Genomic DNA, 17,999 nt, shown 5'->3' on the forward strand with positions numbered 1-17,999 from the left:
TCAGTGATTAAACACAATTGCAGTTAGATAACTGCTACTACAGTTGTAGCTAGCAAATCTCTAAAAAACAATATAAATGTGGATTCAAGTTCAGTTTTGCTTTCTTTCCTTCTTTGAGGTGGAGTATCTCATTTACTGAAAAGAATGTTTTTCCTTGTCTTTCAGGAAACCAATGTATTAGGATTCAAGGGTCCCAGAAAAATGTCTGTGATCATTCCAGGAATGAATATGAATCATAAGCGAATTCCAATACGTCCACGAAATGTGAGTTATGGAGTTTGGTCATGTTTCAGATTGGAGGAAGAGGTTAAAACTTTCTCATAGAGGTCTGGACGTTACTGATAATCAGGGTTTTTAGAGCAAGGTTGTTAATACCCAGGGCTTTAGCAAGCCTTATGGAGGGTAAATACAATGTAGCCTAAAGGTGTTGATAATTTGTTCTTGCCTTTTACCTAATTTGTAGCCTTCTGAATAGTGTTTGTATCCTTACTTGTCCTTTGGTCAGCCTAAATATTAATTACTTAGCTATTGCGATGGCTAGTGTATGTTGCTGCTGTTGCACTGTTGTACCTACAACCCCTCTTCATGGGTGGGCCTGATTATGCTGAGAGTTGGATGAACACAGAACAAACTTGCTTCTCCCAGGAGCTTACATTCTTAGCCAGTATATGAATTACAACAGATAGATAATAAATAGATAAGGTGGTATTCTGGTGTAGTAGCAAGAGAGTAAATACATTTTTGATCAGAATGTTGTCAATCTCTTTGTAGGAATTGCAGAAAAGGAGGATTCTTTAAGGAGAAAGTGGGATGAGGAGAAGGATGGAGCTTTGTGGTGACTATTTAGTGAGGATTTCTCAAACACATGGGGGACATTACAGCTAAAAGCTTACAGAACTGTATCTGAAGATATATTAAAGTGTATGATGAAAATCGTTCAGTTCCCTTAATGTGGGTTTTATGTTTGGAGTGATAGAAGACCAAAAGGCAGAAAGGACAGGTGCCAACTGAAAGACATGGTCAGTGTTTTAAGCTAGAAAATGGTATCTGCAGCCATGCTGTGAGTAGATATGAGTAGGACAAGAGTGTATTTTTTTTGAGGTCAGAAAAAAAATCTTCAAGAGTAGAAATTCAGAGTCATGAGAGCCTGGAAAAGAGGTTTAATTTTGTGAATGGGCAGGAAAATTGTATCTGGAGGTGGTCGTTTATTCATAATTTTTCAGTTGGTATTGCTATCTCCCCCGTCAGTACAGTAATGATTCCATGGCCCTGCCTTTATTTTTCTCTCCTATTTTCTCAACTGTTTTGCTAGCAGACAAGCGTACTGACAGTGGACAAGGCTGAAACACAAAGCTGTTCTGAAAAGTTGGCACAGCTTTCAGGGTAGGGGTTTGACTTTTTTTTTGTCTTCATCTCTGTAGTGCGATGCCTCCAGCAATACTGCCCCCACTTTAAAGGAGGAAAAATTGCATCTAAATGCACTTTGTTGGTGCCAATTCTCAAAGTTCTTTTTGCATCTTTAAATAAAGTTAAAGATATAAAGTAGCTAGTTTAAACTGAACAGTGATCACCTTAATGATTTAGGTTATCCTCAAAAATCCACTATCATATCTGTATACAATACTAAAATAGTTATTATAGCCCTATCAGTCAGACCTCCACAACAGGTTGTTTTCTGATCATTTTTTCCCGTTAAATAACTTCAGTTTGGATTCTTTTTCTTGGGAGCTTTAGCATATATTATTTCAGTATGCATTTTATTTGTTGCAGAACTTTTAAAATTAAATCATATGTCATGTGTTTCACTCACTACTATTTGCAGCTCCTTGTAATTCATTCTGTTTGTCAAATTGAATGTGCTGTTTTACCTCCTTCTTGTATCTTTTTGTATCTTGTATCTTTTTCATATTCTGCATCACCTATTAGACCAAATAGGATGACACTTAATCTACTTAAGGCATACTTACAGCCTGCTGCAGCCTTTGGACTTTCTACTGAAGCACTCCAGGGCCTGGCACTATGTAGTTAATTGTAGATTACTTTCTTTTGTTTCAAAGTTTAGAATGTTAGAAATGGAAGTTGGATCCAACAGGATCAGAGAAAGTCTATGAGACTTAGAAAGGATTCCTGCCAGCAGGATGGCAGTCATCTGTGGCCTGTGAATTGCTCCCTTTCCTGTACACACACTTCCTTCTCTCTCACTCTTTTTTTATTGTTTGGGTGGAAATATGGTGATAGCTTATTGAGTGGAAAGGAATGCTTAGACTCAGAATCCATGAAAGCATCTTCCTGGTACTTGCAGGAAATTTTCAGTAGGACTGCGTTTAAGTGCTGTCATTATGTTTCATTAAACAGGGAATGACCTTCAAGTGACAGAGTGCACACACATGAGAGAGGCAGAACTCAAAAGCAGAGCCATTCCAAATCTGATAAATATATTTCTTTCTTCTGAACAGGAACATGAGAGTCTGCTGTCAAAATGGCAAAACAAAAATTTAGAGAACCTCATTGAGTTGCACAACAAGGCTCCAGTCTGGAACGATGATACTCAATCATATGTTTTGAACTTCCATGGGAGAGTCACTCAGGCCTCAGTGAAGAACTTCCAGATTGTCCATGACAATGACCGTAAGAGTCTGGCAGAGAGTGTGTGGGCTTTATTCGAACAGGGAGAACCCAATTTATTTCATGAGGTTTGGGAGGAATAGGACACCCTTCCTAGAGAAAGGAGACTGGGTGGAGGAATTCAGCTCAGGATTACTGGGGACTTCTCAGCTGTCACAAAAATTATATAAGGCCTCCCTTTTTCTGGGGTGGGTGCAGAGACTGCTGTCCATAGCTGCAGCAAAAGAGGGGGCAAATGCAAGCTTCCTGAAAGGAAAGAAAAGGATTAATACGGCACCTTCAGCCCAGCAAAAGAGTGGTTTGAGCTTTGGTCCTGAGAAGAAAGGTAATCTCTAGAACAACACAGTCACTCTAGAGAACAGATTTCAAGGCCACTCTGATGAGAAAGGACAGATACACCAATCACATATATTTGGGACTGCCAGACATGTGTGGTTTTTTGTTTGTGGTTGTTTTTTTTTCTTTGCTTCACTGTGAAATTGTTCGTCTCTGAATCTTTCTTTTCTCCCCAGCTGACTACATTGTGATGCAGTTTGGTCGTGTAGCAGAAGATGTATTCACTCTGGACTATAATTATCCTCTCTGTGCTCTTCAGGCCTTTGCTATTGGACTCTCCAGCTTTGATAGTAAATTGGCCTGTGAATGAGAGACAACAGACTTGAAACATGGAACTCACTCCCATCCCTGCATCTTGTTGTAAGAGTTCCAGGTGGAGTAATGAAAAGCACATTGGGGATGGAAGGGAACTGGAGGACAGACTTCTGCAGGCTTATTAGAAAGCAAATACTAGGCCTCAGAGTATTATGGTAGTTGACAGTAGACTCTCTTAGGAGACTGTCCCAAGACTGAGCAGTCTCTGTATGCATTGTGGAAGAACAAGAAATATAGGTGACGTTTTTGTCATCGGTGTTGATTCTGCTTTCAGAATCCTTGTAAACAGATGCTGCATGAGAGCAGGCTAAGAAATTTAGCCCACTAATTGGAACCCTTGCAGCTAGGATTAGAAAAATAATGGCTTAGTGTTCACATACCCTGGAACTTCTACAGTGCCCCTGGAGATGATGCTACTGACCAGATGAATTCAGAAAAAAGGAGGACAGTTATCGGCATGTGTTCTCTTTTGCCCTGTGTAGCATCTTGCTGTCTGTTACAGCAGTCAGACATGGAAGGATTCAGGTTATGGCTCTGTGCAACCGTAGGTAATGTGCAACAAATAAGGAGCTGGAATGAGACATTGGCTCTAATAAAACACTTACTCTGTGGGATGATTCTCTGTTAAGGCTGATAGTCCAGTTCCCTTTCATTATTCTAATTGCTCCATATCCCTTGACAGTCTTTTTACCAAATAAAGAACAATCAAATCTCAAACGCTCCCTTTTTAGTTGGTGATATTATATCCATTGCTGTTTCTGTTATTCTTAACCATGTGAAAACTGAGACTCAATAGATGATAGAATCTGACTGAATTTGACAGAAGGTAGTATTGTAACAATATACAATACCATTCCTGAAAAGCAGTGTTCTGATTGATTGAATTTAGACTGTAAGCTGATCAGAAGTATTTTTTAATTTGTCCATTGTTTTTAAAATTTGCTACATTTTTAGGAATAAGTTAGTGACTGATTTCATTTTTTTTAACGTGAGATTATCTCAAGTCATGACATATTAAAGTAGGTTTTATATAAATAATTTTAACCTGACTATAAGGAGGAGTTACCTCAAAAGGAGATTACAGGTGTTTTCAAAGGCATCAGTAAGTTTAAAAAAATTAATAAATGTATCACAGGGCTTTGCAATGTGTCCTTCCAGTGTTCCATTTTTAATGCTGGATGTACAGTATGGAGACTGTAGGTCACAGCATGGAATGCTTCTTCATTCATATGGCCTTGATTCATCAGAATTGCTGCACGCTGTGACATGTAAGCCTCATAGTGTACACATCTGCTATGTACTAAAGCAGAGAACAGTTACTATCTTGCGTATTTCATGGCCATTATGCATATTCATGATGATCCTGGAAAACTCGATCCCTCTATTGAGACAAGAATCTAGGTATTCTCCAGCTCTGGATACTGTCAGTGTCAGCAGACTCTGTTTCAAGCTCCAAAGAGCTAGATTTATTGCTTTTGTCTCTGGAGTCTTTGCAGTGGTAGATATCACTTGCTCTTTCAAAATAATGATGTTTGTGAAGACATTTTCTGATATTGTCAGGAAAAAAAATTATGGTAATCATGTGTAAACTCTATATTTAACTGTAAATTTAATTGATGCTGAGAGCTCCAGCTTGCGTATCTGTCAGATGCCCATTCTGCATCAGCTGGTGAGCCATTGTCTTGAGATGATCTTATCAGCAGAGCAGTCCAAGAAGAGAACTTGAATCATGGATCTCTTTTGTGCCTTCATGTACTTCCTGCTCATCAGGCTGGGGACAAGACCTGGCAGTGTTTTCCAGTTGTGCTCTTCTGAGTTCTTGGCTGATGGCGCCGCATTCCCTCTACCCATCCAGAAAAACTAAGTCAGTTTGTTACCTGTCTGATTATTTTTCTGACTAGGACTGTGAAAGAAACTGCCTTATGTTAGTTTGGGGTGACCTGAAGGTAGAATGCTAATTTCCAATCCCTTGACTCACCCGTTCAGTTAGGCTTGTCACCAGTGGCTCTTCAAGATATTTGTTGACATCAGATGATCCTAGCAGGGTCGGGGCCTCTGGGTCTCAGTCAAATTATTCAGACAGATGAACTGATTCAGTGCTCTTTTATCAGATACTGTTTTACATGAATTGTATTTATAACTTTTATATCTAAATGAAAATAAACTAATTTATATATTGAAAAAATCCTTTATTCTAAATAAGTTTTTTGGTAGGATTTTGCTGTCACTTGTGAGTGTTCGTTGTTTCTCCTGTACTAGATACTACCTCAGTTCCTTCCTTGTATCTGTATCTCATCTCTCTTCTTACTCCCCCTTTCCCTTTGTAATTCTCAGTTCTCTTCCTTTGCAGTGGTTTTTTTTCACTTAGAAGTCTGGGAATAAATGTAAGGTTAGTCTCTCTAATACTTCCCCCCCCTCATCGGCAGGTCTTCCTGTATAGTTCTTGGTTTCCATTTGATTCTCTCTTTAAGCTAGTTGCACTGCTCTGCCCCGTGTTTTTAGTGTTTCTCCCAGTGTCCAGTTAGGGCTTTTGAGATGGTTCTTTATGCATTTTCCTACCCTCCATCTGAACCCGTTCTACCGTTAAGTACAATACCATATATTTCTGAATCAAGAACTGAAATAATACAAGGCTAGGAGGAACACCAAGTTGAAGTGGTTATTTTTTCCTGTTTCCATGGGGAGATGTATGAACCTCAGTAAGAGGAGATACGGTGGCTCTGATAATCAGAAACTGACACAGCTCTCAATGTGTAGGCCCTATTCTTCATGCACCTCTTTTTTTCCACTGTTTCCATCTGAGCCAAATTAGGTTTAGTTGGGAGAGAAAACTGAGCAGGAAATACTAGTGGGCATTTGTTCTTAGTACAGTAATATTAGTTGCATATATGCAAATGTAACATTCTTGAAATCCCAAAGAGATCTTAAAATGAAGAAGGAAGCATATTAAACTGTTAAGTATGAATCCTAAAGGGAGGCGTAGCAGACTAAAACAGCTCCTAGGCTGCTATAAGCTCCTTGGCTCACAAACATAAAAGGTGGTGAATAATTTCTTGCTTTTTTAGCGGTCAGTGCCCCTCTCATTGAAGTTTTGCTGCTGAATTTGGTAGCAGTAGGACAGGGGGTTTTGTTGGCATAATATATTATACTTTACTTAGTGTGCTCCTCTACTTGCTGGTATTAACAGCAAGTTACAGCATGTAAATCTCTCGGTTGACATTCAATTAGGTTTCCTGTTCCTGGTACAGAAGACAAGCAAAGCCTTCCCCGTGATTTACAGGTCAAGAGCTAAGAGTTTGTGTGAAGTCTTGTGAAACTGAACTATGGACAGAGTCCTTCTTTGACAGTCAGGAATCTCATCTTCTCTGCCACAGTATCAAACTGTTGTACATAACTGCAGTTTGGAACTACTACAGCTGAAACTCAGAACCAAGACAGACGCTTAAGGTATCTTAGGGCCAAGAGATTTCGCCCAGCGTATAGTTACAAAGACGAGTAGAAGATCAACACTGGTCTAAGGGCTTGCTAACAGGGAAAACAGCCTGCTACAACTGTGAAGTGGTAAGAACTGAAAGCCCTGCCATGAAAGAAAGCAGAGACCCTCTACCCACTGTTACTCTTGCATCTCTTGAACTGTAGTCTGTAGAGTTTTTGTCTTCTCGTTCTGTCTCTTAACATGTTCTATATGGAATTATGCTTTCCCTGCTGGAAGCTGGAGGTCACTTCTTTGGTCCCAAAATGGGAGAAAAATCCAGAAGCAAACTAACTTTACCAAAATGCCTTAAGGTAAAGGCTATTATAACTGTAACCTGCTCTGGTAATTTAACATTTAATTTAGAGAATACATAAATGGGTGAATGTATTCTAGAGGATGGAATTTGTGATCGTTTACTTTGATTAAATTAACGTTTCCAAACAAGGCGAACCATTGCACTGTCTGCAACAAAACAGCTTAAAATTATGAAGAAAACAAAGGATTGATTATTTTTTTAATGCTTAATTGAATTGAGCCCTTTCTTTATTAAAGGGAAAGTAATACTACTTTACTATGAAAAATGACTTTATTTTAAAAGCTGCATATCAAAATCATTCAGATAGAGTACAGATAGGGTTGGGGAATTAAATCTGATCAGCTCGCCCAACTCCCTCTGCTTTCTGTTCTAAGAAGAATAGTTTGCTTCCACATTACCACCAGTAAAGAAAAAAAAAACACCACCAAAAAACCTATTCTCTTGAGTGGGTTTCCATCTGCAATTGACTGGAGTCCTGCAAACAATTTGTGTGATGATTCACGGGAAGGAATAGGTTTCGATTCCTTCTCTTTGAGCTATGTTGATTCTGCAGGAAAATGGGAGCAAAACAATACGTTACTCATATAATCATGAGACCTGGCCTAGAATTCACAGTGAACAGATGTGATAAGTGAGCTACCTTTAATATATATTTATTTTTCATTATATTACATGGTTTTAAATATGGCTTAGTAGAAACAGTGGCTAAATGAGATCATTACAGGGCTTTATATAACAAACAAAAAACCAGAAAATAATTTCATTGAATTTTGTAACTTCATCTTATTTATATTGTGTATACTCTTGATTCCTACAGTTGTATCAGAAAACTTTTTAAGTATTCATAAAATAAAATTATTGCTGCATTGCCTTACAAAGAAAAGTAAGTGTATTAAAAAGGATTACCCATATCAGTTATCTTCAGCACTGCCAAACTAAAAAAAAAAAAAAAAAAAAAGTGGAGTTGGCCTTCCAAATCCCAAGACTAAGTTTATGAAGTTGAAAGGTTTTGCCATCTGGTTTCTGAGGCCTTAGGACACATTTAGGTCCTGTTTTCAGTCTTTTCTCTGCAACTTGAAAGAGTTACAAACTTTTTTAGCTTTGGGTTCTTACTAAAAGCTGAGATTTTTCTTAACCCACTTCTTCAATATATTGAAGTTTTAAACAAAGACAACTGTGTCATAATTCTACCACAGGTAGTTATGTTACCACCAGGCATCTGTGACAAAGTCACCTGCTGGAGACATGAAAAAGTTTATTTTGCTGATGTAGCTGCACTGCCCAGAGCTTCTAATAGGATGTAGCAACATTTACTAAACTTGCTGGTTTACTACTGCTTTTGTTTTGGGGACGTGGCTTTCCAACCCTAGTGCAGCTCTCAGTCTTGTATCAGCATTTTCTAGTGCAGCACGTTGGCATTCCTGTACGAATGGATAGGAAGAGAGCAGCTTCGTCCTGAGATTGAGGAAAGCCACAGAGAACATCCCTTTGCTGTTACGGGAGTCGTTTACTTTCTGGGATGCTCTCGGGACAATTAAACTGTTACAACCACTTCTGCGGTGTTGGGGTTGGTTTGTTTTGCAGTGGTTCAGATATGCTGGGCGGAACACACATCACATCCCTGAGGGGCTTCTAAGAGGTGCTGTCCGCGGGCCGCGCCTGCCTCGAAGCGGCTACCCAGGGGATCCGCGCTCCTGCGCAGGGCGGGTTCCCCGGGAGCGGAGCCCCCTCACCCGGCGCTCGGCCGCGGCGGCCGGAGCGGGCGGCTGCTGGGCCACCGCCGAACCCTCGCAGCGCCGGAGTCCCGCCCCTGGGAAAGCACCAGGCAAGCGGCGGCGTTTCCAGGGCTCTTCCCCCGGCTGAGGCCGGCCCGTCCCGGCCGCGGACTCCAACTCTTCCCCGCCCGGGCGCCGCGCTCGCCCTCGCCGCCGCGCCGATTCCCGGAGGCGGCGGCGTCTCGGGCGCTCCCGGCGCTGCCTCCTTCTCCCGCTCCCTCCTCCCGGCCGCCCGGAGTTTCCTTCCTCCGCTCCCCTCTGTGCGGGGCGGCCTTCCCCCGCGGGCCCCCTCTTCCGGCCATTGCCCGCGTTCCCTCCGCCCCGGTCACACACGGCCCCCGGCCGGGGAGCGCCCGGCCCCGCTGGGTTTTGTTCCCAACTCCGCCTCGGCCCTTCTCTCGCCTCCCCCCCGCCAGTCCCCACCCCAGCCCCGTCCCAGCCTCTGCGTTAGCCGGCAGTCCCCTCCCTCGGCCGCGTTCATTTCATACCAACTCTCATTCCTCGCATTCCTCACTTCCTCCTTTCAAACTCCAGGGGAAATACCCCCCCCCTTTTCCTCCCAAACTCCTGCCCGGCCGCCGCTGCCCCCTCCCCGCCGCCGCCCGGGCTCGCCGTCCCGCCGGCCGCTCCGCGCTCCTCAGGTGAGTGTGCGCTTTGTGCCTCCGCTCCCGCCGGCCCTGGCTGCTCCCCCGCTCCGCTCCGCTCCGCTCCCCTCCCCGGCCACCCGGCCGGCAGGAGCGCCCGGCCCGGCATTGTTCGCGCCGTCCCCGCCGCTGCGGGACCTGGGGAAGGGGGAGCCCCGAGGGCCCACCCCGGAGCCGCCCCGAGGCAGCCGCCGCTCCCCGGCAACTTTTTTCTTTCTCTCCGACTCGGTGGTGGCGATGCTGAGCGAGAAGCTGACCCGCCCGCTCCCACCCCTGTGGGCTCGGGGGTGGGGATCGGGCGGGAGCGAGGGGCAGGCGCGCAGTAACAGCCCTCATCTGCTCTTCTGGCAGAAAGTCCTGGAGCAGAAGGAGGATTTGAAGCCGGTCCCCGCTGCCCCGGCGGAACAACAGCCGCTCTTGCCTCGCCCAGGTCAGGACACGCTATTTCACGGTCGCCTTCGCGCGGGGTGAAGGGGCGCGGGTGCCTGCAGGAGAGAGGGTGAAAGGGAGGGTTTGGAGCCGGTCGTGGGCGACAGAGGAGGCACAAGCGTACAAAGGAAGCGATGGGAACATCCTCAATGGAGGCTCCGGCGGCTTCCCCCGTCGGGAAGGGGCTGCCGGCGCTGGGACTTGGGGAACTCGGTCGCCTGTCGCATCGGCTGAAAACTGCTAGCACTTCTAATGGAAACAAATAGGTTTCTGTACCGTTCGTAGGGATGTTCTTGGGGAGGGTGGAGAGGAGGATCGGTACTTTCTGCAATAAATTTTAATATAAATTATGGAAGATGTTTTGGGGGAAAAACAAAAAAATCACAAGCAAACCCATCCGTGAGAAGGCATGTGGATTGTTACAGGGCATTTACCAAAAGATGAGGGAATGCTGTTTTCCCAGATCAGTTATTCTGAAGTTGGAGGTGAGTTTTGGTGGCATGTCTCTGGAAAGGATTTAAATTAAATAAACCCCAAACAAACAAACACCAAAAACCAAACAGAAAGCTTCCCCAAGTAATCTTGTATCTTATGTAGGTAATTCTGTTTAACGCATTCCTTGCATGGAATGCTAAAGATGGGGCTTTTTTTGTCGAAGGGGGAAGGACTGTAACTCAACTTATTTTGAGGACTTTCTGTAAACTACTTTATAGTGAATGGTCACATCTAAGTAAAAAGTAAAAAAAAAACCAAACCAAACAAAACAAAAACAAAACACAAAACCCCCACAACTAATCTACCAATTTTTTTTTGTTTTGTTTAACCTGAAGTTACACTCCTGTTACTTTCTAACCTTAAGAGTTGAGTTCTGTGAATCCTCTACAAATAAACAATGGAAAATACTTTTCAAATGCAGGGGGCTGGGTGGGAGGGAAGGAGATTTGGGTTTTGTTTTTCTTTTTTCTTGTTTCCTATTACTCAGAACAGATTGGCTTCCCCTAGACTTGATTGCACTGGCTGTGTGCAAAGTGAGTGGAGCATTCGTTCACCTGTCTGTCCATCTGTCTGTGTAGATGTAAGAGGCTTTATTGTTCTCCTACAGAAGGAAGTGGGCAGTAGGACAGGGCATAGAGTAACAAGAAGGAGCGAGAGGAACAGAACAAGGGGGAAAGCAGACTGCATGTATAACAAGTGCTAGGGCCGGGTTGAAGCTGCTGTGCTATCACCTGTGTACTTAAAGCCTTTTGGTCTTGATAGCTTTTTCTCACGACAGAGAAGAGCCTGGATCGTGCTGTAGTGAATACAGAGAGGCTTCTTTATTAGGGCTGCTGGATGCTGAGGGACCCTGGTTTTCTCTGGACCTTGGGTTGGCAGAGCAAAGGGCAGCCAGACAGTGGGTGCAGTCACCTTATGGGGTTTTCCTGAATCCCGGTCTGGATGGCTCCCTCAAACCTGAGCATGCGACAAAGCCTATCATCTCTAAACGGGAGTATCAGCTCATTGTTGATCCTCTCCGAGGTTATCTTGGGAGCAATTAGTGTGCATGAGAATGGGTGTTAGGAATTTCTCCAGTGTCTTGGTTCCTGCTACGTCTTTTGGATTTTTTAATTAATTTTACCGATGGCTTTGAAGTGTTTTAGGTTATTACTGTGATAAGTGTTTTAATGTTAGTGTATTACAGAACATCTGTGGGAAAACAGTATGAAAATAGTACTGCCAAGCTCTGAAGAGGAAAAGGGCTCCATGGCACTGAATTTTGCTTGTGGTTTAAAATAAAATCACTGTTGCTGTTGGTTTTCTTACTTGGGTATTTGTTTCACAGAACTTGAATACCGTAAGTAGAGTTTTGAGAATGTTGCTGAAAAGTACAGTTTCCAATAGATGCTGCTTGCATCTCTGTTTGGAGTGACATTATACTCATTCACAGCTTTCCTTCCTTAGTATTATGTGTCTTTTTCTGATTGTATCTTTCAGCTCTTGGTTCTGTCACAACATAACTCCAGGGGTGGGTCCACAAAGACTTTAGGCTGGCACTGCTGTAGACAGAACCTGTCCGCACAGCCTCAAACTGTCCATTTCCGTACTTGTCACACCTCTTCCCTTTGTCGCTGGCGTGGGTATTGGCACTGCTGTTTACTGACCCAGGCCAGGGGGCTGATACAGATGAAAAGTAACACTCTGTTTTAGCAAGTTAGTTTTCAGTCGCATCTGTTCTCCAGTCCAGTTAATTATATGGTCACATAAATGCTGGTGTGTCTGGAGAAGGGGGTGCAATGACTAAGGGGTGGGCAGTGAGAGAAGAATGGGGATATTTTCTTAGCAACATTGCCATCTTTTCCTACCTTAAGTAGTTCATTGGACCATATCTACAGTGGTTCCTGTGATAGTGAAATGATTTTCTGTCTTATCTGGCCACGACTGTATCTTAATAAAGAAAAAATTCAGTGTTACCTTTTTTTAAAGATCTATTATACTTTCCCTATAGCTCAGATTTGTCCCTTGTTCATTTGTTGGGTATCATCCCCCATGTCCGTCCGCCCCCCCCCCCCAGTGCTATGCAGTGGATTTTCCAGTAATTTTCTTTGGCAACTTTTCCATCACCCAATGTACTTTAACATCAGAAAAGTTTCTTACTCTACTGCAACAGTTTTTGCCTTGGTGTGTATTTCTGTGAAATGATTGCTTATTCTCTCTCTCTCTCTGCATTTGCACCTTCTAAGTTCTTACAAGCTACTAATAAGACTAAACTTCTAATATTTTTCAACATCTATTATTCTAGGCCTAATGATTGTTTTTTATACTCTGCTCTTCAATTTCTTCAGTATATCTGTGTTCCTTTTGCAGAATGAGATCTGATGTTCCATTTGTTGAAAGTGATTTATCTCTGTTGCTTGAAGTGATATGTGAGCACAGGCAGACAAAAGTTACATTGGTCATTTTGTAGAAGCATTTGCTTTGCAGACAACTCTCATTTGTTCAACATTCTCACTCTTGCATGTCTTCAGCTCCTGCTTCTAGCAGGGCTTTTTCCTTGATTTATCTCTGATTTTTCATTGTTGTTTCTTCAGTTTCTTTGCATTACTTTTTTCACATAGTCTTATTTGTCCCCCTTGCTTCTCTTGTTTGTTTTTGAGCTGTCTATATCCCTTTGAGTTGTTTCTATCCACTGGTGTTTGTAAACTTCATTCCGTATCACCTTCAAGTTTCATTAACTTTATTCAGTCTTAGATCTCTAATTAAGATGTCAAAGAAGTCTGGACTGGCAAAGATCCCTGCAGCAACCCAGTAGATGCCCCCTGTACCTGTTGGTTCCATTGGTATAGATCATTACACTTAGAAAATTAACTAACGGCTTCAAGATTAATAATATGAGCGGTACTCTCCAAAGCCTATTTGAAGTAATTTTTCAGCTATGATTTCCTTGGAGAGTAGCAAATGCTATTCTAAATCTAAACCTATTACATCATGCACTGTATTCTTTTCATTCCCTAACTTCATGGCAATTCTATCCTCCTTTGAGCAATCAAGTTTATCAAGACTTACAGTAGTGTATGCTCCCCTGTCTCCAACTTCTGCATTATGCCCACCACCATGCTAAATAAATGCCCAACAGGTTCCTTTGTAGAGCCTTGTAAAAAGTCAGGAATTTGCATGCATGGAATTCATTACAAGATCTGAGACTAGATGATTAGAAGGAGTTCTTTGGGGTTTGGAGGTCGTGTTTTGGGTTCTTGGGGTTTTTTTGTTTGTTTGGGGGTTTTTGTGGATTTTTGTTGTTGTTCTTCCTGCCTCTTGGGTCTTCCTTTTTCTGGAGATGATGCAGTCGCTCCCCTTTGTTTTTAACATCATATGAATTAGACGTTTTCCTGCTAGGGAGGGGCAGGTTTTCCAGTTCCCGGTGCCACTGGCTGAGTCACTGGGTCTGTTTTTCTGTTCCGTTGTAGGTTTATAATTACCTTGTTCTTACCTTTGTTAGAATGATTGCCACAGGGTAGGTGTTTTACTTTGCTGTACTTCTAAGACATGAGTGCCAGTGGCTTTCAGAGCATGGATACAAGTCTTTGAAGCATCTGCTTTGCTATTGCCAAAGAGAAAATAAATTAGCATAGTCCTCAAAGTGCCTCCCTTCAAACAGTATGGTAACCATTAATGACAGATGTCCAGGCAAAGTCTAATCTCTTGTAACCAGGACTGCTTTAACTGAAGGAGGAAAAGTCAAGAGAACACTGAGCATGTGTATACTGAAATGGAAAGGGAGGATTTGCTGTTGTGTCTTAAGTTCATCTTACCTCATCGTACTTCTCCATAGCAGGTCCTTGAAATAAAACTCACTGATACCAGACTAGCAGGATTTAGAGAGGTTCTCTTGGTTTGAAAATCTTGTCAGCTTAGGGAAAAAAAGAGAGAGGTGTAAAAGAGAGGTTTGCATAAGAAGATTTTCCCCAAGTACACTCACTGCTCTTTGATTTATCTTTCTAAAAAGAGATAAATAAAATACTATTTATTTCCCCACCCCCGTTTGTTTGTGAAGGACCTACGCGAACAGAAGAAAGTAACTGTGCAGGGGAAACAATGCAAATTGCTGTTTCTATCCACCCAGTAAGCTAACTGAAAAATAGAGAAGCAGCAGCTTTTTCCCCTGTTTTTGGTCACAGGTTTTATTTGTAAGAACATGTTTTAAAAACTGGAGTTAAGTCTGTGGTTGTCTGTGTCCCTTTAAGAATCTAGTTTTGCTTGGCTAGCTGCCCTTGTTCTCCTGTAGATTAATCCAGCAGAAGGTATATAACCTGTTGACCTTCCTGGCAAGAAGGGTCTGGAAGGGCAAAGAGATAAATCAGAAGGTTGATGCTTTCCTGTAATATCTAGGGGCAAGTTTAACCTGTGATTTTCAGTTTTTGTCATTCTTTTTTATCTTTTTTTGCTTAGTGATTCCTGTTTGAGGGTTGGGGTTGTACTTGCAGGTTCTCATGATTTTCACTTGCTTTCTATGAAATCCCTGTCTGTTCAGCAGTTTGGAAATGACAGTGTGTTTATGCCATAATTGAGAGGGTAGAGTTCTGAGCTCAAAATTACACTAGTCCGAGTTGGGGACGGCTGTACTCTCTCTTGTATCAAACTGGTAGGAAAACTGGAATCTGGCTAAAACGGCTGGTGTCTGCTTGTCTGCTAGGAAATTTCAGACTCTTTTACAGAAAAACCAGTCTAGTGGACCTCAGTGTCAGCCCTCAAGAAGTGATCATCTTAGCTGTAAGCAGTGAATGTTTTCCTGCTGCACGTTCTAGGTGGAGCGAGTCTCCAGGTGGAGACTCCAAAACTGAGCTGGGGTGGTTTTTGAATACCCCAAGAGAGTTTGGTTTGGTTGGTAGCCATGAGTAGGGTTCATTCGTATGATGCAGATGTTTCATGGCTATTCTTTTCTTAGGCATTGGTTTATGAAAAGTATCAACATTTTTAAGCTCCTGTCTAAGTATACTAAAATCAAGGCACATCCTTAATTGGTTGACTGAACTGAGGTCCCATTTTATATACCTGTTCTGCCTGTTTGTGGTTTGCTTTTGTCTTGAGGCTTTAGTAAAGGGCTTAGCCCTGGCCAGACAGGTCATGCCCGCAACACAGACCACCTCCAAGCACCGCAGATGCGGAAATCTGACTGTTTTCGTGGGTTGTGTGGTCAGTGCTTCTGTCTATGCTGTTGTAAGTCTCTTAGCCCAGGTTCAGCTGTTAATTTTCTTGGAGACTGGCTATAGTTTTGGAGCTAAAGGTTTTCACTGCTTTGGATGAGGTTTGCAAGCCTGTGTCTCCTGTCTGAGTTCATGTGAAATTCTGCCATTAGTGTCATGGGAAGCTAAGTATGTCACGGCTGTGAGGTTTTTTGGGACATCTACCCTTGAGTCCTAGACAAGAGGTTGAGAGATGTCATGAACAGGAGGCAGGATTAGGAAATAAGAATGTGATTTGGATATCATAAAGTGGGCATTATGAGTCTCTCAATTTCGTGTTACTTGGCAGGAAAGACTCAAAAGATGCCTGATTTCCAGACAGTGTTAAACATGAGCCCCTCTGAAGTTACACCACTTGCAATCTCAAATCACTTTTAAAGTTCACCTTTTCTTGTCTTGAAATTCTTGTTTGGATTTTGCCCCCGGTCTGATTTTGTAATTGGGTGGTTCACTTAGGTCTTTGTGCTATAGTTTTTTCATAGGTAAAATGGTGCTTTTGAGTCTGATGAGATTTTCAGGACAACTCACTTTCAGTGGGTTTAGGAGCAAGGCCTGTTTAGGTTGCTATTAAAGGTTCCCTATCCTTTAATAATTAAGTGAATAATACTCTCTGGAAAAATGCTAAGCATGATTTATTTCAGTCTCTAGCTTGGTTTGGTAAGACCCAAGTAATTTTTATCAGTCAATGTCTACACTTGTCTATACTTGAAGGGACAGTTGTGATTTAAACGTGTTAGCTAACACTACTGGTGATTCTGCAATAGAAAAGGGACATGATTATTAGACTTCCTCCTGGTTCATTGCTTTCTAACCAGCTCCATGCTTGCTGGGAGAATGACTCCTGGTGACCGCTGCTGCTAGCATGAGGGTGGCTAACCATTTTCACCCTGCCACAACCTTCATCTGTTTGGGAAGCTGTGAAACACATGCCACATGTCTTGGAAAGTCAGGGAGAATGGGAGCTCTGGGAACAGTTCCTGCATGGGAGATAATGGTGACTCCCCAGGAATTGCACTGTTCCTTTGAGGGCTGGGGCTCAATCCCAGGGCAACCTGGCAGTGTCAATCTCTGCTGCCCTTGCTGGCTCGTTTTTTCTCTCCCAGCTGAGAAGTAAATCACGCAGTAGTCATTTTGTCAGTCCAAGGCTGGTGGCCTTGTGATGTAGCCCATATGTGGGGGCTGTGCATGAGTTGCCTGTGGCTCAGGATCGATCCCCAAGTTGGTCACCCCTAGGCTAGTGGGAGTAGAACCAGACTTTGGGTTTTGTTGTTGGGCTTTTTTTCTCCCCTCCTTAGGGCAGCAAAGCTCTGTGTTCTGTTTCCTTTATCGCAAATGTAACTGATTGGATGGTGTGCAAGGCCACACACAGCCTTATCTCATCACATCCTGTTTGACTGCATTATCCAGGGCTGCACTGATAGAAGTTCTCCTCTCTCCTTGTTTTGATTTATATCGCTGTGCTGGACACTACATCCTCTCTCTGTTTCAGCCAGAGCTCAGCTACTGCAATAATTTAAGAGTGTTGTTTTGCTTTGCTCAGGAAGTCAGGTGCCTTTTGAACAGCAGCTGCTGCAGGCAGTTTCAGTGTAGCAAGCAAACCAAGCTTATTTTGTGCTAGGCATTGTGATAAGCATTCAGCTGGAGCCCAAACTTATGTTGGATATGATCTGAGGCTAATAGTGCTTGTTCTTTTGTAAACCAGTCTTATTCAGTGGTGAGACAGAGACAAAAATTTCACAATACAGCCTGTAGATGTAATGATTATATTACCTTGCCTTCCCTACACAGAGGGAAATCTCAGTTCTCCTTTCCTCCTTGCCTGGCGCTGCTGCCTGTTAAGAGCTTTTGCTTCACCTACAGCAAGTAATACTTACTTTAACTGGTTTTATTCACGGGATTAGGCAGCATTACTCTGGTGTCCTGGGTGGATAGGGATATTCACAGGGAATAGCCAGCATTGCTCAGGGATTGCAGGAAGCCCAGGGCAAAAGGTGAAATTGTAGCCAGTCTCACCACTTGGCTAAGTTGTTATGGAGTGCTTGAGTGGAGCCCCCTCAAAAGGCTCAGTGAATTGCACCCACCCATCTCCACTGTCGCTGGATCTTCTGCCGAAACTGAGTGGCTCTGGCTCCAGGCTGATTTAATGACTGGAGTGCAGCTCCTGAGGAGCCTGAGGAACTGATTGCTGGCTGGTGCTGCAAAAGTGCTGTTACCTTCCTAGATATAGTTCAGTGCTAGTTGGTCTTGCTACATTTGCATCTTTATTTTGCTCTGTAGAAACCCTGTAAACTTGTTCATGATTTCTGTCCTCTTTTGCCTGCAAGCTTTAACAGACCATAGTTATTGTTGAATAGCTGCTTTTCC

General features: G+C 43.0%; 2 protein-coding genes across 13 annotated transcripts in view; both read left to right on the forward strand.

Moving 5' to 3' along the window:
• Positions 1-5,453, forward strand: part of TULP3 (TUB like protein 3) — a 33,756-nt gene extending 28,303 nt beyond the window's left edge. For 6 of the 8 annotated variants that reach the window (XM_075509583.1, XM_075509620.1, XM_075509627.1 and 3 more), the window contains 3 exons: positions 166-264; positions 2,457-2,628; positions 3,138-5,452. In XM_075509583.1, coding sequence (XP_075365698.1) covers positions 166-264; positions 2,457-2,628; positions 3,138-3,271 — 405 coding nt within the window. In that variant the 3' untranslated portion in view covers positions 3,272-5,452. Of the gene's footprint in view, positions 1-165; positions 265-2,456; positions 2,629-3,137 lie in introns of all 8 variants that reach the window. The other 2 variants (XM_075509574.1, XM_075509568.1) reach the window with 1 other exon arrangement.
• Positions 5,454-9,183: 3,730 nt separating this feature from the next.
• TEAD4 (TEA domain transcription factor 4) overlaps positions 9,184-17,999 on the forward strand; it is a 59,681-nt gene continuing 50,865 nt past the window's right edge. For 2 of the 5 annotated variants that reach the window (XM_075509662.1, XM_075509679.1), the window contains exons 1-2: positions 9,184-9,483; positions 9,838-9,916. The gene's annotated coding sequence lies outside the window, so the exon portion shown is untranslated. The remainder of the gene's footprint in view (positions 9,484-9,837; positions 9,917-17,999) is intronic. The other 3 variants (XM_075509670.1, XM_075509687.1, XM_075509697.1) reach the window with 3 other exon arrangements.

This window comes from Mycteria americana, chromosome 1 (genome assembly GCF_035582795.1).
Source record: "Mycteria americana isolate JAX WOST 10 ecotype Jacksonville Zoo and Gardens chromosome 1, USCA_MyAme_1.0, whole genome shotgun sequence".
NCBI lineage: Eukaryota > Metazoa > Chordata > Aves > Ciconiiformes > Ciconiidae > Mycteria > Mycteria americana.